At 42.0% G+C, this 27,880-nt stretch overlaps 2 protein-coding genes across 4 annotated transcripts; one reads left to right on the top strand and one right to left on the bottom strand.

Moving 5' to 3' along the window:
* Positions 1-752: 752 nt before the first annotated feature.
* On the bottom strand, positions 753-27,759 carry pi4kab (phosphatidylinositol 4-kinase, catalytic, alpha b). 3 transcript variants are annotated; one of them, XM_058070179.1, is made up of 55 exons: positions 27,597-27,759; positions 26,541-26,657; positions 26,160-26,253; positions 25,818-25,906; positions 25,537-25,609; positions 25,195-25,457; positions 25,039-25,105; positions 24,788-24,936; positions 24,641-24,706; positions 24,452-24,548; positions 24,172-24,363; positions 23,984-24,084; positions 23,528-23,657; positions 21,852-21,981; positions 21,665-21,760; positions 21,412-21,595; positions 21,227-21,330; positions 20,640-20,808; positions 20,506-20,556; positions 17,133-17,241; positions 16,712-16,848; positions 16,499-16,632; positions 16,328-16,410; positions 16,186-16,256; positions 15,996-16,120; positions 15,837-15,918; positions 15,640-15,723; positions 15,445-15,534; positions 15,135-15,254; positions 14,422-14,436; positions 14,240-14,332; positions 13,495-13,651; positions 13,292-13,419; positions 13,048-13,206; positions 10,713-10,864; positions 10,523-10,630; positions 10,325-10,452; positions 10,014-10,172; positions 9,861-9,940; positions 9,574-9,773; positions 9,249-9,339; positions 8,418-8,585; positions 8,282-8,335; positions 7,831-7,951; positions 7,621-7,750; positions 6,040-6,183; positions 5,883-5,953; positions 5,566-5,672; positions 4,994-5,098; positions 4,792-4,917; positions 4,585-4,705; positions 4,285-4,444; positions 4,125-4,214; positions 1,716-1,799; positions 753-1,637 (listed from the first exon to the last, which is right to left on the bottom strand). In XM_058070179.1, the coding sequence occupies exons 1-55, from the start codon at positions 27,693-27,695 to the stop codon at positions 1,586-1,588; spliced, it is 6,309 nt and encodes a 2,102-aa protein (XP_057926162.1). In that variant the 5' UTR covers positions 27,696-27,759; the 3' UTR covers positions 753-1,585. The 3 variants fall into 3 exon arrangements, with proteins under 3 accessions (XP_057926162.1, XP_057926163.1, XP_057926164.1); XM_058070180.1 differs by lacking the exon at positions 14,422-14,436; XM_058070181.1 differs by lacking the exons at positions 24,452-24,548; positions 24,788-24,936; positions 25,039-25,105; ... (4 more) ...; positions 26,541-26,657; positions 27,597-27,759 and having other exon boundaries at positions 24,172-24,428; positions 24,641-24,685.
* serpind1 (serpin peptidase inhibitor, clade D (heparin cofactor), member 1) lies at positions 17,354-20,012 on the top strand. The gene is made up of 7 exons (XM_058070182.1): positions 17,354-17,531; positions 17,622-17,900; positions 17,972-18,615; positions 18,709-18,857; positions 18,921-19,045; positions 19,316-19,460; positions 19,529-20,012. The coding sequence occupies exons 2-7, from the start codon at positions 17,635-17,637 to the stop codon at positions 19,718-19,720; spliced, it is 1,521 nt and encodes a 506-aa protein (XP_057926165.1). The 5' UTR covers positions 17,354-17,531; positions 17,622-17,634; the 3' UTR covers positions 19,721-20,012.
* Positions 27,760-27,880: the final 121 nt, after the last annotated feature.

The following is a 27,880-nucleotide window of genomic DNA, read 5'->3' on the forward strand; positions in this document are numbered from 1 at the left end:
TTAAGCTTCCATTAAATGATTGGAATCTGTCCATGATGTCCCAGTTATAAAATAACCACTGCTCCCTTCTTAATAGAATCGGAAATATAAAAATACATACAACCGACAATAGAGCCTCATTTTCGGGTGAATCTCTACTCGCACTGGCAGGTTTTCACTGCAGTCGTGCGGAGATTAATTGGACTACCGATCAATATAATCTTCAGGATTAAAACAAAATAGTGCACAAAAATAATAATTCAAACTTTAATTCTTCATATGATGCAAACAAAGCAATGAACATGACGCGGTGTCCTTCCTGCTCCTTCCCCTCATTCCGTGAGTCGTTCAGGCACACTGGTAACTTCAACTTTTTTTTATTGTTTTTCTGTTGTTTTTATTCACGTACCCCTATGACATACCCCTGGGGGTAAAGGGAATGGGTGAAAATTTCTGAATTCTTATCTTAAAAGGATCACCTGATAAAATTGCGTCATTGCCTCACCTCATTTTTGGCATTGTCATTGGGAAAAAATAAATAAATATATATATATATATATATATATATATATATATATATATATATATATATATATATATATATATATATATATATATATATATATATATATATATATATATATATATATATATATATATATATATTTAGATCAATGTTTAGGTAAAAGATTATTTGCAAGATTTGTCAAAGGAAAAAAAATCGTTATTTTCATTTCAAAGGGACACGTGAAACAATAAAAACAGCTGAAAATGATGCAAAATTGCTTTTTTTAGTAAATGAATATATCTTTATTTGAGTTCACATCTTGTGCATTGTGATTCATAAATATATAGAAAAAGAGAGAGAAAATGGGTCGTGGCTATAAATATACAAAGATAGGCGGAATCTTTACAATCTGTGACATTCCAATGAAGAACCATATGAACACGGAGGGCACTCCAAGTTAGACAAATCAACAAAAAAAAAGAACAAAATTCACCCCAAAAAACCCCAAAAAGCTTCATGACAGTGGCGAAATTCATGCAACAACATTCAATTGTCACCTTCATCCAAAATAAACCAAATAATTGAAGTGTATTAATGTACCGCCCTCTCATTACGCATTGAAAAATACAGAAAACAACAATTTAGTGCATCATCACCATGGCAACTGTGACAACGTCAATACAAGCAAGTCCAGTGTTAAAAAGGAAAAAAAAAGAGAATTGGTTCATTAAAAACAAGCACAGTAGAACGATCAAGTACGACATGCCAGAATAGGCCACACCGGTCTGCTACTTAAGTATATCAGTACATTTATACTCTAAAAGAATCAACAGATGTTACAAATCATTTCAAATGGCTACCGAATATTAAGTGAACGTGCAAACTAACATCAGATTTAAGTGCACACAAGTCAAGATGCCAGTGTCAATACCAACAATAAATTACATTCAAAAATATAGTGACTCAAATGAGAAATTCGTCCCAAAATTCACTGGAAGAACAATCTGCAATCAATGTTGAACATAAAAGGCACATATACACATAAATGTACTTACACATGCCATCTATCGGTCGGTGCACATGCTCAGGCACAAACATTTAGTACGGGATCTGGTTTTGGTAATACTGGATCATGTCGTAGGTTCGACTCCTGCAAAAGAGAGGGATTAGGCATGGATTTGGAAGCACAGCATGGCTATCGTGTTGAGTCGTAGGGTTTGGTAGCAACCTGCTGCTGAGGAAGCAGTTCTGGATGACTTTGATAATGAAGGAGGCTGCCTCTTTCTCACTCAAACCCGGGTTGAAACGCTGCCTAAAGGACACAGGACATGGAAAACTGAGTAAAGCAGAGGTGCTCAAAGTGCTGTCCGGGGGCCATGGCTGTTTTTTGGGTTTTGTTTTTTTTATTGGCTTGCAACACATTCTAAAAATATCTAATTTCTAAGAAAAACAATAAAAACAACCAAAATACAGCAACAGCAAAAGTTGCAAAATCTGTAAATATTAGGGAAAAAGTATTGATTTTACAAGAATAAAATTGTAATATGAGGGAAAATAACCGTTTTTGCAGCATAAAGTATAAAATAATTTATAAGATGGGTTTGCAATTGCAAATTTTGCAATTTTTTGAAAATTTGGTTGAAAGAAAAGTTTTAAATATTATGGGGAAAAAAGCAGAAATGGAAAAAACAACAACCGTAAAGTCAAAATTTGAATAAAAAAGAAATTATTCTATTTTAGTAGCATAGAGTTGAAATATTAATGAAAAATAGTTGTTTAAAAATCCTAATATTATGATAAACAAAACTCAATAAAGTTGTAATTTTGGAAAAATTAATATGGGTAAAAATCGTAGGTGCATGTCCACTGTGAGAGAGATAAACTAAAAAGAAAAATCCAGAAATCACAATGCATGATTTTTTAACAATTTATTTGTGTGATACAGCTGCTAATAAGTATTTGAACACCTGAGAAAATGAATGTTAATATTTGGTACAGTAGCCTTTGTTTGCTATTACAGAGGTCAAACGTTTCCTGTAGTTTTTCACCAGGTTTGCACACACTGCAGGAGGGATCTTGGCCCACTCCTCCACACAGATCTTCTCTAGATCAGTCAGGTTTCTGGGCTGTCGCTGAGAAACACGGAGTTTGAGCTCCCTCCAAAGATTTTCGATTGGGTTCAGGTCTGGAGACTGGCTGGGCCATGCTAGAACCTTGATATGCTTCTTACGGAGCCACTCCTTGGTTTTCCTGGCTGTGTGCTTCGGGTCGTTGTCGTGTTGGAAGACCCAGCCACGACCCATCTTCAATGCTCTGACAGAGGGAAGGAGGTTGTTCCCCAAAATCTCACAATACACGGCCCCAGTCATCCTCTCTTTAATGCAGTGCACTCGTCCTGTCCCATGTGCAGAAAAACACCCCCAAAGCATGATGCTACCACCCCCATGCTTCACAGTAGGGATGGTGTTCTTCGGATTGTACTCTTCATTCTTCTTCCTCCAAACACGCTTATTGGAATTATGACCAAAAAGTTCTATTTTGGTCTCATCTGACCATAAAACTTTCTCCCATGACTCCTCTGTATCATCCAAATGGTCATATGCAAACTTAAGACGGGCCTTGACATGTGCTGGTTTAAGCAGGGGAACCTTTCGTGCCATGCATGATTTCACATCATGACGTCTTAGTGTATTACCTACAGTAACCTTGGAAACGGTGGTCCCAGCTCTTTTCAGGTCATTGACCAAGTCCTGTCGTGTAGTTCTGGGCTGATTCCTCACCTTTCTTAGAATCATTGAGACCCCACGAGGTGATATCTTGCATGGGGCTCCACTCCGATTGAGATTGACCGTCATGTTTAGCTTCTTCCATTTTCTAATGATAGCTCCAACAGTGGACCTTTTTTCACCAAGCTGCTTGGTAATTGCTCCGTAGCCCTTTCCAGCCTTGTGGAGGTGTACAATTTTGTCTCTGGTGTCTTTGGACAGCTCTTTGGTCTTCGCCATGTTACAAGTTAAAGTCTTACTGATTGTATGGGGTGGACAGGTGTCTTTATGCAGCTAACGACCTCAAACAGGTGCATCTGATTCAGGATGATACATGGAGTGCAGGTGGACTTCTAATGGGCAGACTAACAGGTCTTTCAGGGTCAGAATTCTAGATGATACACAGGTGTTCAAATACTTATTTGCAGCTGTATCACACAAATAAATTGTTAAAAAATCATGCATTGTGATTTCTGGATTTTTCTTTTTAGTTTATCTCTCTCACAGTGGACATGCACCTACGATGAAAATTTCAGACCCCTCCATGATTTCTAAGTGGGAGAAATAGCAAAATAGCAGGGTGTTCAAATACTTATTTTCTTCACTGTATATATATATATATTTGATTACAAGATGACCCGTCTACGGCCTATTTTTGCGTAAATTTGCAAATTAATTGTTATTTAAAATGTTTTTTTGCAGAATGGAAAAATCTCTCTCTGGAGCATAGAACATTCGGTTTTGCATTTAGCAGAATAATGGAGTGGGGGTTTGTTAAGTCAAGACACCATTCATCAACAATCAATTGACCAAATTCGTAGCACTCAATTAGCATCTAAAGTAGAACACACTCCAGACACTTGCACACGTACTTGAGCAACTTGATGGTTTGTCCTCTGAAGCAAGGCAGGCCAGTGTCCAACATGAGGTTCACCAAAGAGACCACACCGTCCATGTAGGGTCTATTTTACCACAGGAACAGGAGTCTTATTTAGTCGGCCACGTTAGCATGACTTTTAGAGCACTACTCACCTGACTGCCAGGTAACCCCTGACGCACATCTCCATAAACCACTTGAAGGGCGTGGCCTCCATCTTGCCACCCATGATCATCACCATTTCGTCCGTCAGCTTGATATCCGGCTCCCAGCCTAGGTTGCCGCCAGGAGAGCTTTCGAACATGAAGCCGAAGTCTGGAAATCAAACACGCTTGTTTGTATACGGTCTGTCATGGAGTAGTCATACGCCTGCTTACATTCACTGTACAAAGTAGTGCTTTTCTATTGGAGACTCATTTGAATTCAAATGAAACACTATTAGCTACAAAACACACCAATGTGGATGAGGTGTCCCTTGCTGTCCAGCATGATGTTGCCGTTGTGTCTGTCTTTAATCTGCAGCAGGAAGAGCAGCAGGCTGTATGCCGCCATGCTGCGAATGAAGTTGTAGCGCGCCTACAAGGAGACACGGAAGCCAGTCACATCCACACTAAGAAGCAGGAACGTTGCTGCACATTTTTCCAACAAACCGCATCGCTTACCTTCTGGAATGCAAGTGTGGACTCATCACCGTACTGGTTGCGGAAATAATCATACATGCCGAAGTCCGTCTGGCGGCCAAGCTGATCCCGAGACTTGCAGTCCGGGATGCACTCGATCACGCCGCACTGTTTTCAAGCAAAGAGATGGCGCATCCTCAGCTGTGTGATACCATAGAAACACTTTTAAAGTGAGAAGTCTTACTCCTGGAGCGGTGGCTACCACCCTGTAAGGGAACACGTAGAGGTCCAAGCCAACCAGCTGGAAGATGTTCTTAAAAAGGCTGATGATCTGAAGAGCCAGCATGTCCTAAACAAACAGCAAGTCAAATATACCCTCGCATTTTGTCGCTGCAGTGGCTCGTAAAGATATGTGTGATATGCGTACATTTTATGGAGCTGCATGCCAGTTCGCAAAGACAATTTGGAAATGATCAAAATATGGGCATAATTTCTGTGAACTACTTGTAAATGCACCGCAACCTAAGCTTGTTGGGTGGCGTCACGCAGGACATGATAATCCAAATAATGCCACGACTACTTCATGGATGCAAGAAGTGGCGGTATTTGACCAAGTGTAAACAAGTTGTGCGGGAGCGTGGTCATTTTGTGCCAGTGCACACCATTTGCATGCCTAATTTCATGCCTAATTTATGCAAACAGTGCGCAAACTAGTAAATAAATGACACAACAAATTGCTGTACAATGCGGAGTGGTGAGGCTTCCATGAGATGAATGGTTCAGAATGTTCCAGTAAGGTCACAGAAAAGTGAATACTTGTCTGCAATCGTCTCCCACTTTAAAGATGGCCGCCTGCCAGTAGATTTTCTTGACCTCCTCTTCACTTTTCTCTTCATCCACAGAGTTGGAGCAAGATCGCAGACCTGAGGGGGAGAAGAAGAGCGGTGTCAATACACTTTATTTCAGGTCAAAGTCAAGTACTTCAAAGATGCAGTCACTTTAAAGCTATCTTTAAAGTAGAATTATCACAGTATTATACTATATAGAAGCATTTTCCAGTGTGTGGGTGGGCTCCAAAGATATAAAAAACAAAGCTAATTTCACTTGCACTAAATAGATTCATCTTTAGATACCTTCTTTTTCCAGCTCGCTGACTCCACATCTCTTTACTTTGAATTTGGCGAGGTAGGGAGCTTTGGCAGCACTAAAAACATGTTTTAACAGTGTTCTGTGTTACTTTCTTCAGGGATCAAAGTAGTGACTGTGACATATTGCATACACAAGCCCCACCTTTGCATTGGGGTCCCTGATTTGTAGTCTATATCTATGACAATGGCCTCCGGGTTACTGGGTAGATAGCAGCCAGGCTGGACTTTGATTTGGGACAGGGCTTCCAAGCACGCCTTTTTCCGCTCCTCCCCCTTGGGGAAAGGTCTGATGGAGACAAACAGACAAAGTGACGTGAGCACACATGCATGCATGGGTATCTCATGGAATGACTTGACACTCCAGGTGACAGCTAACCTCTACAGGGGAGGAAGATTCACCCCTGGATAGTTGCCATTACTTTCCTAATGAGGACTGATGGGAGTTTTATCAGCCCCGAATGGGATGTGCCAAAAGGAAAAAAACAATACGTTTAATTGAGTAGCTACCAGACCAATACGTAATCAGAGCGACGTGAGAGCAAACACAACATTTCAGAAATGATCAACCTAAGTCTTTCAGGAGTGGAGCTCAGGGGGGGAGATGAGCAAAACATTGGAACACATGGGGAATCACGATGTTGTAAACAAAGCAATTGTTATCAGGATGGTGTTGGTTGGCTTTTTATGTAGTAGTTTGTTTTTTTTTGCTGTGTTTGTTCTTCTAGTTTAGCTGCAGAAAAGTTGTTTTTTTATAGTTTTTTCACATATTTTATATGATTTTGTCCTCTGTTTTTTCTATTCACTGTATTCTATTCACTATTTGTTAATCTATTCAAACTACTTTTTCAAATATACCAGAAATATTAGGTCTGTAGTAATACCCCTCTTATTGCGGTTAATCTATACCAGATGGATTTCAGCAAAGTAGGATTTTTAGCATTATTAGAGCCATGAGACATAAATAACACCCTTATAGTATCCCTAACACTCATATTACCCAATATGGTAACTATAATCAGAGAAACTAAACCATTTAAAACATAAAACATAAAGACTCATGCTTGTGTGTCTTTCCATAAATGTTTCCATATGCCTGGACAGGTAGTGATGTCAGAGATTAAGAGTTGAATTTTAGCTGGAGTACAGCAAAAAACAGTAGTCCGTGTTATTATGATGATAACGATCATGACTATTATTATTATTATTATGTCATTATTGTGCCTGTTGTGAGACAAATATATAATTAGATAATAATAATAACAGCCTGTTGTTGGTGATCACACAGTGGCCAGTGTAGACTACAGTTCATAAACGTCTTGTATTGCCTTAAACTGTATTTGTATTTTTGTTTATTTAGAACATTTTCTTGCTTGGAAATGAATATGTATTTGCTTAAATATCTTTTTTTTTTTTTTTTTTTACTAATAACTGGCCTTAGTCAACAAGAAAGCAGAGGTCATGCAATCAGAGTGACAATGAGGGAGCAATGTTGAAACTACAATGGAGCGAGGGACGACTGTATCTGCAGAAATTGCCTTCTGTTGGTTTCCATCAAATAATACACTCAATTTTACCACCATTGCTTCAAAGTGCAGCTGACTGCATGGTGCACATTGCCTTATAAATATTAATTTCAACTTTAATGCCCACTGAATAATGTTATGTTATCGACTAAATTTTATGGTTATGCTCACAAACAAAGCTTTTAAACTCTTGTTCATACTTGATAGTCGCAGACACGTTGGTGATCTCGTTGAAGAAATCAAACTCTCGTTGGTGGAAGTCCTTGGCTGGTCCAGACAAGGAGCTGGTGATCTCTTCCACCATCTGCTCCAACAATTCGCCAATGTCGGCTGCAGAGAAAACATGATGAGTTTTTTTTTTCTTCATGCTTATGTGCAAAAGTTGGGTGTATTAGAAAGATCTATCTTACGGTCTTTCTGGTGGGCCTCCTCATCCAGGTAGATATTGGTCTTCATGTTCCAGATGAACTGGTGGGCGAGTAGCTGCGACTTCTGAGCAGCCCACATGATGTACTCCCTCACGTAACCCATCTGGACAGACATTCAAGTCAAAAGCAGATAGTCTACATATACTTTACACCCCTGACTAAAAGCGGTGAAAATTGTAAATATATTACAGATAAATTGTTTACTCAAAACATTTTTTGTCTCACTACCATTTCTACATTTGCATTTTGAAGCTTTTCTTAGAACATCTTTAGATTTAACGATGAAAATGCAAATTATTAGAATTTTTCAACTTGTGTTAAATTTTGGATCTGCAGTGTATGTATTATCAGGAGAACCGTCCAGGATTTTGGACCCCATGAAAAAAAAAACTATTGTCCTCATATGTGTATTAAGCAAAAGTTGTATAATCACCTTGTCATAACGAAGTGCTTGAACAATTTGAGGAATGTAAAACAAGATGGCGTCCTAGCAAAAGTAAAATATAAAAGTTGTTAGAAATGATAACCAGCCACTTTAAAAACACAAAAAAGATGAAGTGTGGACGTACGGGAGGAAAAGAGCGGAGCACTTTGACCCCGTACTGTGCTGTGAGTGGGTGAGGGGGGTACATGGAGGAAAAGTAGGAGAGTCCGGTTGGTGGATCTGCAGGCGCCCAACATAGTATGTGACTCAGCTCGGGAGAGTCTGCGTCGATCGTGTGCCATGTCACCAGGAACTGGAGAGAACACAACACAGATTTGACCAAGTCATTAAATAATATGACTGCAGTAAACAACAACAGGATGTCAAGAAAGATCATCCACTGAACGGATGAGGGCCATGAGGGAGATGTCATGTGCTCAGGTTCGTCATTACCCAGGTGAGAGCCTCATTAGGACAAGTCAACTCATTAAAAACATCTATTCCAAAGGGACATATGTGGCCACAGCAAAGCATTTACACCCACAAACTTTTGTCAGGGTAATGGACAGAATAGAAATTCTGAGCCAGCAGGTCCTCATTCAGGATGAATGTTCTTCTGGATTATTCATTCATTCATTTTCTACCGCTTATCCTCACGAGGGTCGTGGGCGGGTGCTGGAGCCTATGCAAGCTGTCTTCAGGCGAGAGGCGGGGTACACCCTGGACTGATCGCCAGGTCATCACAGGGCACATATAGACAAACAACCATTCACACTCACATTCATACCTATGGACAATTTGGAGTCGCCAATTAACCTAGCATGTTTTTGGAATGTGGGAGGAAACCGGAGTCCCCGGAAAAAACTGATGGCCGAGGGTGGAATTGAACTTCGGTCTCCTAGCTTTGAGGCCTGCATGCCACTCTTCTGGATTAATGGACACAAATTCTTGTAGAAAGTCTTCGAAAGGATCTCACCTTAACCGCCTCGGGAACATCACACACTGCAGCTGGATCCAAACGCACCAGCCGAGTCACCTCAGACACGATTGCTTCAGTGTGTTTAAACCTGTGGTGTAAACACGTATTGATATCCACTAAAGTGAAAACATTGCACTTCAAAAGGGATTCACATATAGAACATTTACCCCAGTTAAAAGTTTTCATTGTTATACGCATTTTAGAGCTGTAATTGGATCAGTATTATATTTGTCTCATAGTGCTTTTTATGTTGCATACTACAGATGCATCACCTCGGAATCTTATCTTAACGGCAGGATTGCATTGCAAGGCCTTGGCCTACCTGGCGGGCAGCTGCAGCGCCAGGTAAGGAGCAATGCTCCACGCCAGGTTGACATTGTCCTTCCACTGTTTTTCCGTCAAGCTTATGTATTTGGACCTCCAGTTAGCAATGCTGGTTTCCACTGACTGTTCTGTGGCGATAGCGAGTTCTTGAGTTGACAAGGGGTTGTACCAGGTTGTAAGGCGCTCTATCTCACTGGCCTACAATACAAGAAAGCGACATTGGCACTGAGCTAGAAGTAGACAATGAGTTATTTGTTAATGTAGTCACGCTTGATAAAATATTACCAGTAAGGCCAGTAAAAGGGTCCGACGTTTCATGTAGTACTTATGCAGCTGAATGCCTCGGTTGCTTTTTTTGGAGAGTCCTTAAAATGAGACAGGAGAAAAATGTAATTATAACAGTTTTCTTAAATAAAGCTCTGTGTGTGTGCTTTATACCTGATTTCTTGGATATGGTGGACATCCCTGAGGACAGAGGGTAGGTGTTAATCCATCCCTGAGCCACCTGCTGCCTCTGACCCATCGCTGCATCCAGGTTACTGCGGCTGTCTGTCACTGCCATCACAGACAGGCTGTTGACAGACATGTCTTGTGGATCTATACACGGTTGAAATACATTGGTGTCAAGTCTTCAACCACTGACATCTGAAAGTCCACCTACCTGCCACAACATTAGGTACACTAACACAAGAACTGTACCTAATGATGTGACTTGTAAGTGCATATTTTAAAAAAGGTTAACGCTGAACCTGGGGGAACCAGCTGGGTGGCAGCAAGATACTTCTTGTCTGACTGCAAGCTGGCGTAGAACTTGATCATAATGCTGATGTCCTCTCTCAGCCTCTTGTCGGTCTGCGTGGGAAATTTTGGATTGACGCTACAATGAGAAAGATTAAAGGATGAGTTTTCATTCATGTATCCTTTACTGCAACTCTCATTCTTTCTACCTGAAGTAGTCAAAAGCTGTGGAATATATCTTCTCTCGCAGTACATTTTTGATGGTGGTGTTTGTCACCACGTCAGCATGGAGAAGAGTTAAACCCAGAGCGAGGAGTCTGTAATGATGCAATAAAGTTACATTTGTGGTCTTATATGTGTTTTGGCGTCACGTCACAGATCATGATGGTAGTCAGGCACCTAAATCTTGGTCCAATGGCAGCGACATGCGTGTTCAAGTTGTTTTTCGCTCCTCCTACACTCAGAGACAGCGACCTCTGTAGAATGGTGGTGAAGATCTCCACTTGGTCCGAGCTGCTGTACTTGGCTATTTCAAACCTCTGCACTAAAAACTACAGAAGAAGATTAAGAGAGTTAAAAGAAAACAATAATAAGAATAATTGACATTTTATTACTGTATAAAGGCATGTGACAGCTATAAAACTCAATGGATTAAACTTCAAAGTTGTTGAGTTGATCATGTGGAAGTACCGTCATGCCTTGTTCATCACAGTTAATTGGTTCCAGATCCGACCGTGAAAAGTCAACTTCCGCTAAATAGGTTTCAGTATTAATTAATGGAAATCTAAATTATTAGAACACAAAATAACACTCCGACAGTACTGCTAACTTTGGTTAAATCCCATTGGCTACGGCATCACTGAAGTGACACGAGAGACAACCGCCGTTTTAAAGATAGCAATACTGTATACCAAACTAATTAGTTAGCCTCCTATTTATTTACCGTAAACGTAAGAATTTGAAACTGTGTGAGGAAAAAGGACAAAAGCAGCAAGCGCCAGCAATGTGCCACTTCCACACGGACTAATAGGGCATTGTCATCCAAAAAATATATTGGCATATACAGTGAAGAAAATAAGTATTTGAACACCCTGCTATTTTGCTATTTCTCCCACTTAGAAATCATGGAGGGGTCTGAAATTTTCATCGTAGGTGCATGTCCACTGTGAGAGAGATAAACTAAAAAGAAAAATCCAGAAATCACAATGCATGATTTTTTAACAATTTATTTGTGTGATACAGCTGCAAATAAGTATTTGAACACCTGTGTATCATCTAGAATTCTGACCCTGAAAGACCTGTTAGTCTGCCCATTAGAAGTCCACCTGCACTCCATGTATCATCCTGAATCAGATGCACCTGTTTGAGGTCGTTAGCTGCATAAAGACACCTGTCCACCCCATACAATCAGTAAGACTTTAACTTGTAACATGGCGAAGACCAAAGAGCTGTCCAAAGACACCAGAGACAAAATTGTACACCTCCACAAGGCTGGAAAGGGCTACGGAGCAATTACCAAGCAGCTTGGTGAAAAAAGGTCCACTGTTGGAGCTATCATTAGAAAATGGAAGAAGCTAAACATGACGGTCAATCTCAATCGGAGTGGAGCCCCATGCAAGATATCACCTCGTGGGGTCTCAATGATTCTAAGAAAGGTGAGGAATCAGCCCAGAACTACACGACAGGACTTGGTCAATGACCTGAAAAGAGCTGGGACCACCGTTTCCAAGGTTACTGTAGGTAATACACTAAGACGTCATGATGTGAAATCATGCATGGCACGAAAGGTTCCCCTGCTTAAACCAGCACATGTCAAGGCCCGTCTTAAGTTTGCATATGACCATTTGGATGATACAGAGGAGTCATGGGAGAAAGTTTTATGGTCAGATGAGACCAAAATAGAACTTTTTGGTCATAATTCCAATAAGCGTGTTTGGAGGAAGAAGAATGAAGAGTACAATCCGAAGAACACCATCCCTACTGTGAAGCATGGGGGTGGTAGCATCATGCTTTGGGGGTGTTTTTCTGCACATGGGACAGGACGAGTGCACTGCATTAAAGAGAGGATGACTGGGGCCGTGTATTGTGAGATTTTGGGGAACAACCTCCTTCCCTCTGTCAGAGCATTGAAGATGGGTCGTGGCTGGGTCTTCCAACACGACAACGACCCGAAGCACACAGCCAGGAAAACCAAGGAGTGGCTCCGTAAGAAGCATATCAAGGTTCTAGCATGGCCCAGCCAGTCTCCAGACCTGAACCCAATCGAAAATCTTTGGAGGGAGCTCAAACTCCGTGTTTCTCAGCGACAGCCCAGAAACCTGACTGATCTAGAGAAGATCTGTGTGGAGGAGTGGGCCAAGATCCCTCCTGCAGTGTGTGCAAACCTGGTGAAAAACTACAGGAAACGTTTGACCTCTGTAATAGCAAACAAAGGCTACTGTACCAAATATTAACATTCATTTTCTCAGGTGTTCAAATACTTATTTGCAGCTGTATCACACAAATAAATTGTTAAAAAATCATGCATTGTGATTTCTGGATTTTTCTTTTTAGTTTATCTCTCTCACAGTGGACATGCACCTACGATGAAAATTTCAGACCCCTCCATGATTTCTAAGTGGGAGAAATAGCAAAATAGCAGGGTGTTCAAATACTTATTTTCTTCACTGTATATTGACAACTGTACATGATATGAATGCATATGAATATACCCTAAGTATAAAAAAGCACTGACCTCTATCCACAGAAAGTGAGGGATGACATCAGGGGCACAGGGTGCAGGCTGGCTCTCCTCTGATACAGCCAAAGGTCCCGCCCCTTCTTTGGTGACGGAGAACAAACCCATCTTCAGTTCCACCGTCATCTGCCAAGCACCTGCCATCTCACGCATGAACTGGACACACACACCGTGCACAAAGTTTGATTCACGCTCTATGAAAGTCTCAAAAGCAAACATATCCATGAAGAGTAATACACACCGGCACTTCAACACCATTGTGTGCAGCCAGCAGCCACTCCCAGCACGCAATGGCTGTTTCCATGCAATGTTCTGTAAACATCTTCAGGGGCGACCAACACAGATGGTGCAGCAGCTGAGGGTTACACTCTGAAAAGAGAGGTGTGTTAAACAAAGACAAATTTAAAAAGTTTTACAGCACCGCCTTCCGGTAAAGGGACTCACTTCTGGTGATTATAAGCAAGGCAGCCATCTTGAACATGGCCTGGGTGAAGGCCTCTGGATCTTGGCTGTCCAGAGCACTCGTCATCTGCTCGATCATCAGCTTGTTCAGGTCTGACTGACTGTGTGTCGCTTCAGAAAACTGGATCATACCAGCCACCTAATAGACAAGTACTTTAGATACCATTTTAATATATTTTTTCAAAGTACAGTTATATAGAAATTACATTTGGCCATAACTTAAGAGTAGTCAGTCAGTGTACATCTTGAAAAGTATTACAGATTAAAAATCCACTGAAAATGGCTCAACACGCAGCCTTTACTGTCTGAATAGCCCGGCAACACAAGTAAATGTACCTTACCTCAAATTGTCAATGTTGTTTTGGGATCATGTTGGAAACTATGCAACCCAGATCATATTTTGCTTCACAATGTCCAAGTACATATTAGAATTTCTATTTCCCTCACAGAACCTCTGTTCCCCATTGCCGACAACACTCATGCAGCCCCAGACCATGATACTACCACCATGCTTGACTGTAAGCAGGACACAATTATCTTGCTACTCACTTGTGTTGCCAGGTATGTAGACAATAATGGCTGTGTGTTGATTCATTTTCAGCAGATAGTAAATAGATACTATAGTGCAATAGTGACTGCTCGAAAGTATATTCAACTTTAATTTGTATAGTATTGACCCTTGTGTGGCGGGGTGTACTCTTTTTGCACTGTTTACAAAAATGTGTACCTCTCCAGTGTAGCGGTTGCGTAAGTTGAGTGATGCCATGAAGTTGGAGTAATCTTTTTTCACGCATTCTGGTCTCTCTGTCAGCTGGGTGGTCTGGAAAGGAAAACCCAATGTCATTTGTGGCTCAGCATGCAACATATGTGCCGGCGCCCTGCTTCTTTGTATTCACTGTTCTGACCAACCTGTGGAAAAGCAGCCTATAGTTGGCCACGTTGAAGAGGAGGTCACAAGCATAGCCAGTTAGCCAAATGGGCAACCATCCAGCCAAAATAACCCAACAGTCCATTGCAGGCAAGTAATCAGGTAGCCAGCCAAATCCGTAAAGCAGCCGACCAACCAGGCAGGTAGTTCGATGAGGTTTAATAGAGACAAATAAAACAAATGAAGCAAATGAAAGACATGGAATAGCAGAAAGCAAGCTGACAAACACATAGCGCACGCACCACAATAGTGTACACACGCACTGTTAAGTAAGTAGGGGTAGGAATCACGTCATCACATATTATCACCAGATAATACAACAAATCAATATGTTCCATCCCTGCAAGTAAGTTAGCACAAATGGATGTAAGATGCTGTAAACAAGGGTGACGCACAAAACCTAATAAAACACATTAACATGCACAAATTATAGAAGCAAGGTGTTGATGCAGCTTACAAATAGTCTATGCAAGCAGCTACATAGATGACATGTTTGCTGCAAGGTTAAAAAGCCATGTAGGTGGAGGTGGAATCATTCTTACAAACTTACACCCTTTATTGAAAGCTGGATTTATGCATCACTTTCACTTAAGACGTTCATTTAAGATAATCTAAAGCTACCTGGATGCAATACTGAGTGTGGTGATCAGAAAGGGGGCCATGGGCCCTGTGTGTGTGTGTGTGTCTCACTCACGCCCAATGTGGTACTCTGCCTGTTATAGCCTGCAAAGTGCAGAATGCTCTCTGTGGCCATGGCCAGGCCCGTGTGCTGGGACAGACCCGACACCCAGTTCTGATGCTTGTTCAAGTACTCCTGCAAACGACACACGTTACAACCCGAAGGTCTTTTCATGGAAACAGTTGATCGTTTACAGTAGCTTTAGATAGACAGATAGACTTTCTTTATTGCCATTGCACAATAACACAGCAGTGAAATTGCCAACGTACTTTCAAATTATTATTTGTCCATCTTTTGAGTCTTCCTGAAGGCAAAAAAAACTGACCTGTAGGTGGGACTTTGTGACTGAAGGAGCCCATTTCATTGCTTCCTTCAAGATCTCACCACAGCGTGCGGCAAAGTCCTTCACTATACTCTGAGAATACATACATGATACAGTATGTTAATGAAAGGAGAAGGAGTCAGAAAGAAGGTAATCATTTTAAAAACTAATATTGTGCTGCCCTCTGGTGGTATTTACCTCTCTGGCCTCATATGTGTCTGGAACAGTGATTCTGTATGGGGTATCTGGAATGTCATAGTATGGTTGGTCCTTATGGATGTCCTTAACAAGTGCAGGACAAAAAAGTAGACAATAAATCACAGACTATTGCTCCTTCAGATAACAACAAATAAGCTATTTTGCTTCATGTAAGGCATCTCTTTCCTGATACGTACTGCACTTAGAGACAATGAGAGTGTTTGCAAAATGTCCAACATGGTCTTCAACACACGGCCATTCCACAGAAGATGTGGGAATCTGGTAAAAATGTGACACTACTCACGAAAACATTCATTATCTTGAAAATGACCAGCTCAACAAAGAGGTCAACTCACGTCTCTGCCAAACCGGAGAGATATTTATCTGCCACTCTGCGGATTCTCTTGTGGGTGTGGTTGAAGTTGATTAGCAAGAATTGGGCATGACGCTCCAGTTCCTCCTCATGTTCTTTGGTCTTTGGCTATAATACACCAGAAGTATGAGCACATGTTAGGAATGTAAATGTTCTCCTTCAGTCACACCCACCTTCTCAGCCATCATTTGGAGGAATACTTCAAACACCTTGTCACCGACACAAATGATACACTGCATCATTCCTGAGATGATGAAAAGAGACAGTTGAGGACCATGCATGAAGTAAACAATATACAGATCAAAAGACTCTCACCAGATTTGTCTTTCTGGATCGCTTTGTCTTCAAAGTAGCAAAACATGACCTGAAAGCGGTCTGCATCATTGGACCGAAGCATCCTATAAGAATGCAATTATAAAATTTATTTTTTGGCCACTTTTGTGAGCTTTAGCACACGACAAAGGGGAGAAGAGTCATGGCGCAAACCTCATGTACTCTAATCTGTACACCGAGAGCAGGTATGTGGACATGGCGAAGTCCAGCTTGTTAATGAGGGCAGATGCTTCAGGAGAAGGGTCCAGGAGGTTGTTGATGGTCGCTCGTAACTCGCTCAACTCTGCCTGTAGAATGAAAAAGGTTCTATAACCAACATACACCGACATTATCTCATATTTCAATTTTCTGCTTTTTCAGCACTACCTGTGTGACTGTGTCGTTTTTTAGGGCGGAGTTGTACTGCAGTTCGGAGCGAAGGGGCTCTCCACTGGGGAAGGTCAGGAGTGGAGATTTGGTGGCAATCTCACAAACACCCTCATACCATTCTTTGGGCCACAGTCCTGCAAAGACATCACCTATATTAAAGTGTAACCCTTATACCCTGTTGTAAAAAACGGTGTATGTGGACAATTATTCAGTAATAATAATAATTTTAATAATATTGATGTTGATTCATGTCTGCTCCACACTGAGTCTCAAATTGATGGTTACTTTAGTTATCTGAGCATTGCATACAGTATACATGCATAGCTAATCGGTGACAATTCTGCACAGATAATAATAGGTGACAGTGATCTTTCTTGTATGATAAATACAATATTTTACATAATCAACGTCATCCAACCTGATCCTTCCACAGCAAAACCCATGACCACTGAGTATAACCAGAAGTCTCGAAACAGCTTCTGGAGGCGGGGCTTAGCCTCTTTAATGGGTGGAAGCCGTCTGGTCAACTGTGAATTAAAGAAGACATAAGACAGTGGAAAACACACTCAACCTGAATAACAACCTGATTTATATTGTGAACTGAATTGCATCAGCATTAGCAACTTTGTTTGATTATGGTTGTTAAGAGCAGTGACCACTATTGTTAACGGTGAAGCCAAACTGAGGATGTTATTCAGTCACAGAGTCTATTTGATCTGGTCTATTTGTTCAGGAGGAGACAACGTCAAAGTTCAGTTTTGTATTCAATTCTCTGCTCTTGGCCCCACAAAAAAAGACACGGCAGCACACAGCGAAGGTAAGACGCACAGAGCGCAAATTATTTGTGTTTGTTATTGGGATATTTTGATTTGATTTTTTAATTCACTATTGAATGTCCCTTCTCCAGTGAAGCCTTCAGGATGCAGGTGATAGTGACAGTGGTATCTGTGGCCTGCCTGCTGGTCAGTCCAACACTGGCTGCAATCAAAGACCTCAGTTCGCATTTTAGTAACCCTAATCCGGACCCCCGGGGCTTGCAAGCTCAGGTGGCAGAGGATATGGAAGCCATCCCCTTGGACTTCCACAAAGAAAACACAATCACCAACGACCTGGTTTTCGATGGCTTTGAGGACGAAGATTACATTGATTTTGATAAGATTTTGTCAGCAGGCAGTGACGACTACGTGTGAGTATCGTTTGGATGATTTGAGGCAATACAATGTGAATGCTAGATGATGAGTTAACACAGTTTTTCAGTGAGGGGGATGAAATTGATGAGATAGCCACTCCTGCACCGGACATCGACATATTCGCAGAACCCTCCGACCCAAAGATTCGCCGTGCCAGACTCCTGCGGCTCTTCCACGGCCGTTCCCGCCTCCAACGCCTCAACATCATCAACGCCCGCTTCGGCTTTAACCTCTATCGAAGTCTCCGCAATGACGTCAACCAGACTGACAACATCCTGCTTGCACCTGCTGGGATCTCCATTGCTATGGGGATGATGTCGTTGGGAGGTGGTCCCACAACCCACGAACAGCTCTACAAGGTTCTGGGATTTGCAGATTTTGTCAATGCGAGCAGCCACTACGACAACACAACAGTGCATAAGCTCTTCAGGAAGTTGACCCACAGGCTGTTCCGGAGAAACTTTGGCTACACGCTGCGCTCCGTGAACGATGTCTACGTAAAGAAGGACGTCTCAGTCAAAGATGCTTTCCGTGCAGAGACAAAAGCTTATTATTTTGCAGAGCCGCAGTCTGTGGACTTTAGGGACCCTTCCTTTTTGACCAAGGCTAACAGACGCATCCTAAAGATCACAAAGGGGTTAATCCAAGATCCACTTAAGAGTGTTGACCCAAATATGGTCCTGATGTTGCTCAACTACCTGTACTTTAAAGGTAGGTATACACTTTCAACTCCATCAAACACCTTTGGCATGAACAGAGTCTTGTGTAAGGGTTAGGTGTCTCACCAATGTCTTGTATCTCCAGGCACATGGGAGCAGAAATTTCCCAAAGAGATGACCCACTATCGAAACTTCAGAGTGAATGAAAAGACAAATGTGCGAGTGCCGATGATGACCAACAAGGGGAACTACCTGGCCGCTGCTGACCATGAACTTGACTGTGACGTCCTCCAGGTGTGTTACAAGATCCCGGACCAGTAAAAATGCAACTGAAGAATGTCATGCTGCTGTTTTCAGCTCCCGTACTCAGGAGACATCAGCATGCTCATTGCTTTGCCGAGGAAGATAACCGGCATGAGGACTTTGGAGCAGGAGATCTCACCCACAGTGGTCAACAAGTGGCTCCAAAACATGACTAACAGGTCAGTTTCTTCCGTCCAACAAACCACAAGCTGACAAATTCTGATATGAGTGGCAGTAGTGCAGTCTGTAAGGACTTGGGGACTGCAGTTAAGAGGATCTGGGCAATACAGTGAACCCTCAGAGCTTGAATTGAATGGCTCAGCTGTCAAATTTGTATAAAACATTTCAAAGTATGGTCTATAAGTCAAGCAAAGTTTTGTAAGGCTGGTTAGATATTGGACACATTTAAAAGCGCTACTCAGTGATGCTAATTTAGGGACTTCCTGCAGGACTCGTGAGGTGGTGATACCTCGCTTCAAACTGGAGCAGAACTATGACTTGGTAGACAATTTGAAGGAGATGGGGCTCACTGACTTGTTCCAGAACGGTGCAGACTTCTCTGGAATGACCTCAGATAAGGTTTCCATGAACTGGGTGAGTCCTTAGAATTCAAAGGGGGTGAAGCAGCTTGGTCTGACTCTTATTTTGAAATCTTCACAAAGCTTAAGCACCAGGGGACGATCACAGTCAACGAGGAAGGCACTGAGGCGGCTGCTCTGACCCAGGTGGGCTTCATGCCGCTCTCCTCCCAGATCCGCTTCGTTGTAGATCATCCCTTCCTCTTCCTCATTTATGAGCGCCGCACGCAGTGCTTTGTGTTCATGGGTCGAGTGGTCAATCCTTCACAGAACTAAAATTTGAAAAATGCAGTGCCAGTCTTCTATACTAGCTCAATGTTGTGGGGGGGGCTGTGTTTAATACATTTTCTTTACTGTAAATTGAGAATGTAATGGGGAGCAATGAGCCCTTATGTGTGTGCTGTGCAATGGATGCTATCCTGTGTCTGTTAATGTTCATTTTTTTTGCAATGTATTTTGGAGAAACACCTTTGGGTGACCTCCATGGCCTGCTGTCATGAAACTAATAAGAACTGACTACAAAAACAAATAATAAAATATTTTATGACTCTCCACTACAAACTAATAATCCAGTATAAGAGCCGTACTATGCATCATGCATCACCCTCTTCTTCATTCATTCGTTCATTTTCTACCACTTATCCTCACAAGGGTCGCGGGGGTGCTGGAGCCTATCCCAGCTGTCTTCAGGCGAGAGGCGGGGTACACCCTGGACAGGTCGCCAGCCAATCACAGAGCACATATAGACAAACAACCATTCACAGTCACATTCATACCTATGGACAATTTGGAGTGGCCAATTAACCTAGCATGTTTTTGGAATGTGGGAGGAAACCGGAGTACCCGCTAACCACTTGGCTGCCATGCAGCCCACCCTCTTCTTGGTAAATATATTTTTTGATTACAATAGAGTTGAGCTGTCCGTACTGCAGCTAACTAGGTAAATATTTGCCCACTGCCTTGCATGCTAGCTAAAAGCTTGGATTCACCAGTCATGTAGATCATTTAACTGAACTCTGGTATGTTAAGGCTTGTAGCTTGTTTTAAAAGTACCAACTCACCACAGCAATCACTGGGATGAGAACACCAAGATTCCCAGCACTACTCGATGCCTGTAGAGAATGAGAAGATTATTTTTCTTTTATATGCCAATTCCAAAAAAAGTACATGGATAGAGATTTATCCAAACACGTACTTTGAGCGCTGGCCCTTTATCTGACGCCCGCTCACTGGCTCGCTTCCCTTCCAAGCCCAGTTGGACAAAAAGTTCTAGGAGGTTCACCATGAGTTCATCCACAAGCTGCTCCCCCTGCAGGTTGGCAGCAATGTTGGCCAAAGCGTTTATCACTGCCAGAGAGCAGTGCCTTGGGTGGAAATGGAGGTGGAGAGGTGTTATTGCATTCCCCTCGTTAGAATTAGTTTGCATGTGTATTTGGAGTTATACATGCATAGCACTACCAAATGTATTTACAACACATACAGTACACACAACTCTATCCATATGTTCATTTTTGTGATTGTATTAATAGAAAATTGCACAACATCAGAATGAGAGGTGTTAACAACACAATAAAATCCACAATCAATGAAAAATCTAACCCTTAAATGAATTAATTCACTAATTATTGTTAAAAATACAAATAATGAGAGGTGTTTCTACTGCTGCTCACCGACTTATCTGAAAGTGGCAACACATTTGATAAAAAAATCACACAATTGCCATTGTGTGTAAAAATGGATGCATGGTTGTTTCCATTTGATGTGAGTAGCCTTGTCACTCACCTATAGCCATGGTCTCTGGAGTCCTTGGTAGCAGAGTAGACAACTGAACTGGCCTTCACACTGATTTGCTGAAACAGGTTCCACACTTCCTGGTAGATATATTGCTACATGACAGAATAGATGCAATGTTTACCAATTGTGACAAAAAGCGGCAGATACCAAATAGCAGCCTCATTCAGACTCACGTTCCCTGTAATGACCATGCAACCCAGCTGGTCTATGATGAGCACGTCCAGCTGGGACGGCGGCTGACAGAACTTTTGCTGTAAGATCTGCAGGATGTGCTCCATCACTTTAGGCGTCTCTCTCAGGGCCACGGCGATGTGACCCAGAGACCGAATGGTGTGATCCGGAATGAGATGAGCATCCCTGGTAAAGAAGACAGTGGTGTTAAAAGAGCTTTCAGAGAGTTGATAATAATGCAGAGCTGTTGCTCACTTGTCATTTTCCTGTGAAATGTAAAGACGGTTGGACAGACTAGCGAGAAAGGCCTCCACAATGACATTGTCCATGGTCAAGCCAGCTTTTAGACATCTGTGCAGACAAAAAGGGATCAAAGTTAGATATTTTTAATGCTATATATACATTTCTCTTGTCAGACATCCGCCAGCCTTTTACGTCCGACCTGCAGATGTTGTCGATGGAAATATCTCGGAGCTGCTCATACATGGACGGCTGGTCTTTCTTGTTGGACAGAACGTTCAGTGTGGACTGAGAATGCTCATTGGTGACGTTGATCCTGATTTCTCCTGTGCCTTATTAATAAAAAAATAAAGGGGTTAAATACAAGTTAACTGTCCCTGAAGTTGTGCAATCCAGAATTTTGGAAATTATTAATTTCTGGAAAATTATATCAGTAAAGTTGATCAAAACTTCCGCTGTGGATGACATCATGCAAGACTCATTCATTCATTCATTTTCTACCGCTTTTCCTCACGAGGGTCGCGGGGGTGCTGGAGCCTATCCCAGCTGTCTTCGGGCGAGAGGCGGGGTACACCCTGGACTGGTCACCAGCCAATCACAGGGCACATATAGACAAACAACCATTCACACTCACATTCATACCTATGGACAATTTGGAGTGGCCAATTCACCTAGCATGTTTTTGGAATATGGGAGGAAACCAGAGTACCCGGAGAAAACCCACGCATGCATGGGGAGAACATGCAAACTCCACACAGAGATGGCCAAGGGTGGAATTGAACCCTGGTCTCCTAGCTGTGAGGTCTGCGCGCTAACCACACGACCGCCGTGCCGCTCCCATGCAAGACTCAGTGAGGATCTAAAGTTTAATTTGTCTTGTTTTTTTTTATGTCACCACAGAATACCAGTGATGGTGAGGAAAAGTGTTATAATGTCCATAGAGCATGATATTATCATTTTCTGTGAGTAGGAGTCCTGGCTGCTCAGTATAAATTGTCTTAAGCAGTAAGTAGGAGTATCATGAGATCTTGTGAGATTAAAACATGACAAAATTTGTCATTAAGAAAAAAATGTCTTGTGGGCACTAAGCCTGGGACGATAATAAATATATGCATTAATTAATCACACAATAAATTAAATTTAATTGGCTGGCAACCAGTCCAGGGTGTAACCCGCCTCTTGCCCGAAGACAGCTGGGATAGGCTCCAGCACCCCCTGCGACCCTCGTGAGGAAAAGCGGTAGAAAATGAATGAATGAATGAATAAATGAAAATTAATTTGATAATTTTGCCAGCTTCAATATATTGCCATGGGCATGCATGTCTGTTTCATAAAAAAGCAGGAAGAGGTTTCACCCTGTGTTTTGCACCTTGGTGCGTTTGTTCCATTTAACAAAGGCATGAACGGAATAAACCCTTTTGTCAGTCATACATCATACTTTGTCTCAGTGGGCGGAGGCAAGGTCCCTCAATTTGTGTAGCTTGTGTGCAGGAAGGGATCGTTTTCAATCTCACAGGTTCCACTACAGAGCGGTAGGAGCTGACTGACTGATTGTGTGGCTATTCACCAAGGAACACTGTGTGTTGATCAATACTGGATGAGAAACAGACGGGATAATGACAGTGTTACATAATCACTAGTGTTGTTCTGCTCTGCTAGCTCGTACGTGGGGGTGGGTGCACATCCAGACATGTTGGAAAGAATGCTTTGCTTTTAGCTCTTAATGTTGTATTTTAATGTGCTTTTGTTTTTTATCTTACTGTAAAGCATCTTTGAATATCTTGAAAAGCGTTATACAAATAAAATGTATTACTATTTTTATGATTACTCTCTGCACTATTTACTATTAAGGTACTATGTTTACTTGTGTGCTGGTACCTGTATTGTACTGGCTATGGTACTTGTAGAGCTTTACGAGAACAGGGGATGGTACCACTAGGAAGTCCCTGAGAGATGTTGTAGCAGAATGAGCCACCACAGGAAACCTCTCACACAGACGCCCAAGGCCCTGATAAAGACATGGACAACGTTAACATGCAGAATTTATTTTTCCTCAAAACCAAACAGAAACGTTCTCACTGCAAAACAGAAATAACAATGTTGAGTTTTAATCGTGTGAGTCAGAAGTATTCACAATTTATTGTGGAAGTAGATTTTAATGACGTAAAAATTGCAATGCATCATACTAAGTGGTGTTCATATTATTTTGCCTCGAAGCTGTAAAACATGTACAACACCAAGCACTATTATCTTTGTAATGGCATTTTTTTTTAAAGATAGACGTGCATGTTTTCCTTTTTCCTACTACTGTGGCCAGTGATTGTACTACTTTACCTGCAAGCAACAGATGAGAAGCGGCATGTGAGCAATGAGGACTTTACTTGAGGTTTTTGACTGCAGCTTCTCCGTCAGTTTGCTGCACAAGTTCTCAGCTCCTGAGCCACACGTACACACACACACATATTGCTGATCAGTGATATAGCTAAACAGAATGTATGGCTACCCTCCAGACTAGTGATAACCTTGCTCATCTTTGACGGCCCACACCATAAGGTCCACGCACGCAGCGTTGGCTTGGCAACGAAGCTTGAGGGGGCTCTGTTCCCCTGGCAACCCCCCCGCATCATGAAGCACCCGTTGCAGCTCCGATTGACTGCTGCTAAATTGTTCCAGAACAAAGTCATGGACTTCCCGCACAAACGCCGGTTGCAAGGCTGAGATGCACGAACGAGGAAGAAAAATAGTCTGTAGGCTCATTTCAATTTACAGATTCATCTTTCTTTTGGATCAATGTGGATTTACCATTCATGTTGTATAGTGTGTCCCGCAGCATTTTGAAGACACATACATAGAGAGGGTCACTGAAGGTTTTGTAATAGAGGTTGATTCCAGGGTTAGACTTTACAAGAACACAAACAGGAAGGACGAAGACAAGTTAGATGATAAAAACACACTCTTTTGACTTATTTGACTGCTGCATATGATACTCACCTCTGTCGCTTCAGCCATGGTGGTGTCAAGGGTTTTCAAAAAAGATTCCGAAACAAAAATCTTCACCTGATGAGGACAAAAAACATAAGCTGATACAAAAAAAGCATGCTGCGGTTGTATGAGGTCAGCATTACAGCAGACACCTACCATGCTGAGGAAGTGCCGGAGAAGATCAACAGGTACCTCAACCTCATTTTCTTCTGTTATCAGGAAGAGAGGCGACACTGAAAAACTGGAGCTGATGGTGGAAAAATAGTAGTCGGGATCCAGTACCATGCTGTTGGGGAGATAGGCACCTGAAAGGACATAGAGGAGTTCAGCAGTTGACCCTAAAGTTAACAAAAGTGTAATAAACTACTATTTTATAGGGCTGGCCAAAACATGAATATGTATCTTACCTTCAAAATAATGTGGGCTAAGTGTTGTGGGAGAACAAGGTGAGTTTCCTCCTGTGTCTGCACAAACCTATGAAGAACATCGCTTAACCTCAAGACAACAAAATCCAACATAAAATCTTAAAACCGGGGGTAAAAATGCCATTTATATACACACACCTGTGCAGAGGAGTCGGGATTAACTGCAGTGTGCCGACGCAGCGTGTCACTTTGGTAAACCGTCAGCAGGGAGGATGGAATGATAGAGCGGAAATCATTGAAGGATCGGCGCCGAACACCCTCTGTTTCCTCTGTGACGTAATGCGTCTGAGGCGTGTCTTTGGGGAACAACTTGGACAAAAGGGCTTCGTCAGTGATGCTGTAGCGGCCGAAAGCTCGTGTCATGCCAAACAGGCTGGGCACAATGTGTCTGCATAGGTAGACTGTACATAGAGAGAAAGAGTCAGGGCTTCTGATGGATTGTGATTTTCCATTGTGGTGGACTCTTGAGTGTGACATTACCTTTGTCGTGGTTATCGGGTGTTTGGCACATTTCCAGCAATGTCTGCATGACTTCCATAATGGTGTCCAGGATCTGAATAAGAGCAGGACAACTTAGCTAAAGAAGTTAAATTATTCAGCATTCACAATAACCTCTTTGAAAGGCATTTTTCACAGAACTTGGCCGATTGATCGGGGCATCCATTTTACAAATGTATTCTAATTTTTGTTCCCCCAGTTTATCAGTGTTCTTCTGTTGCAACAACCACAACTGTGTAGTGTATCTGGCCCATTAGACTGACCTCTTGCCTGGAGTCCTGGTCCCTCTGAGCCACATCTGCTAAAAGAGTCACTAAACAGAAGCTGAAATTTTCAGCAACTGGGAGTATATCTGAAGAGAGGATTGCAAACATAAATTCAAATAAGTGAATGCCATTATTAAGCAGTAATGAACAGAACATAAGACTGGGCATCTGAGCAGATTTCTAGACGCTAGACCAGGCTAGGCCACGTGCTCGCGCATGCCACTTAGACAAAAGTTCTGTGATAATAACCTGCTGCACCTCTGTATGTAGAAATGACCTCACACTGCCGCAACACAATGAGTTTCCTAAGTTTCCTAACTGTAAGAGGATTGTCCTTACCCTTTCCTTTCTTCCCCAAGCTCTCTTCAATCCACTGGACACGCGGGAGGCCTCTCAGTAGGCTCAGCAAGTAGGAAACAACTATGTCTTTGTGCTGCTGGTGCAAAACAAATAATTACACAACACAAACAAATGCACTTTGTTATAAATAAAATGCTGTGACACAATTCAGATTAAATAACATCTACTAAAACAGCTCTATGTAATTGGATGTTAGGGAAGACTCATGCAGCCAGACTTAATGCAATGGTGAAGAGGCTTACAGTGTCAGATGCATGACTAATCACCAGTTTAATTTGCTTAAAGGTATGAGATTATCATGGTGATATTCAGCATGTGGAGCCTCGTGAGAGACTGGCTGGGTACAAGTAACGAACCCACCTGTAAGCCAGACTCTACTAGAAAAACAGCCAGCGCTATGACAGCATCTCTGCGACGCACATCCAGTGTGAACACACCGCGCACTTCCACTGGACACATACATTGGAGCTTCTGGACCTAAAACAATTCAAATTAATTACGAACAACAAGAGTAATGTACTGTATGGAGACAGTAAAGTCTTAAACATTTAATCATCTTGACAGAGATGTTATTTTGAACCTTTTTAACAATGATTGCCCAACATTTTACACCTAGTACCACCTCAAAAATATTTTGCTTTGCAGGTACCACTGATTATTTCATCTTAATGACAATTTCAAACATCTCTAATGTTCCTGAATACCACCTTATTGTCCATCATAATCTTAACCTATACTGTCATTATACTATTGACTGGCGACCAGTACAAGGTATAGCCCACTTTTTGCCCAAAATTCGCTGGGATAGGCTCCAGCTTCCCGCCATACTAAAGTTCTTCCGATCATATCCCTCATTGACACATGATCTTAAATTTGCATCTTTCAAAACAGAAACACCAAAGTAATTATTTGACTCTTTGCCTTGCTACTCAGAGTGTGAGCTACTTGTAGCTTGCGAACTACCTGTTGGACACCCCTGATTTACAGTGTATGAATAAAACATGTGTGGATTCCTGTACACATATAGATATGTTTATGTTTGATTGCAACTGTATATCATTCATAACCTTAAATATTTCATCACAAGCTAACCTTTCCTTTAGAAGATAATTAAATGCGGCTATAGCAGTTCCAAGGATAGCTTCACTCAAGTAAACCAGTTTGACTGCAGTGGACTATTTATTCAGTCTGCATGGTGCAGTAACAAGCAGAAATGTCGTAGTTAACTGTAATTATCCTCTCTTTTCACTATTTGTGGTGCTAAAGCTCAACCGATTCGTCATTGTAGAACAGTAGTCTTGCTGTCATGCCAGTCATCTCATAAAGCCACTGCCGCCTGCGCGGAAGCGGACCAAAAATGCCCTGTTGCTCATGTTTACAAAGCCAATTGTAGCGAAACATGGCGTATTGGCTCACCTTTTCCACCGGTGTAGGTTGGTGGGCGGCCAAAGATCGTGCCAGTGACAGGACTGTGTTGAAATAAAAGCCTCTCTGGCCACCTCCTGTCACCGACATGTTTACTTCCACATCAGGCGACGCTCAGCGGAGGGAAACCAAGAGAGAGCAAGCAACAGCCTCACTCGAGCTTGTACGGAAAGCGAGGAGGGACTAATTCTATGGAACCCGCTCCATAACAGATGTAGGATTATAATGAAGTTGATGTAGGATTATAATGAATTTTTTAAAAGGCTCCAAGAATA

The sequence above is a fragment of the Doryrhamphus excisus genome, chromosome 4 (assembly GCF_030265055.1).
Source record: "Doryrhamphus excisus isolate RoL2022-K1 chromosome 4, RoL_Dexc_1.0, whole genome shotgun sequence".
Classification (NCBI taxonomy): domain Eukaryota; kingdom Metazoa; phylum Chordata; class Actinopteri; order Syngnathiformes; family Syngnathidae; genus Doryrhamphus; species Doryrhamphus excisus.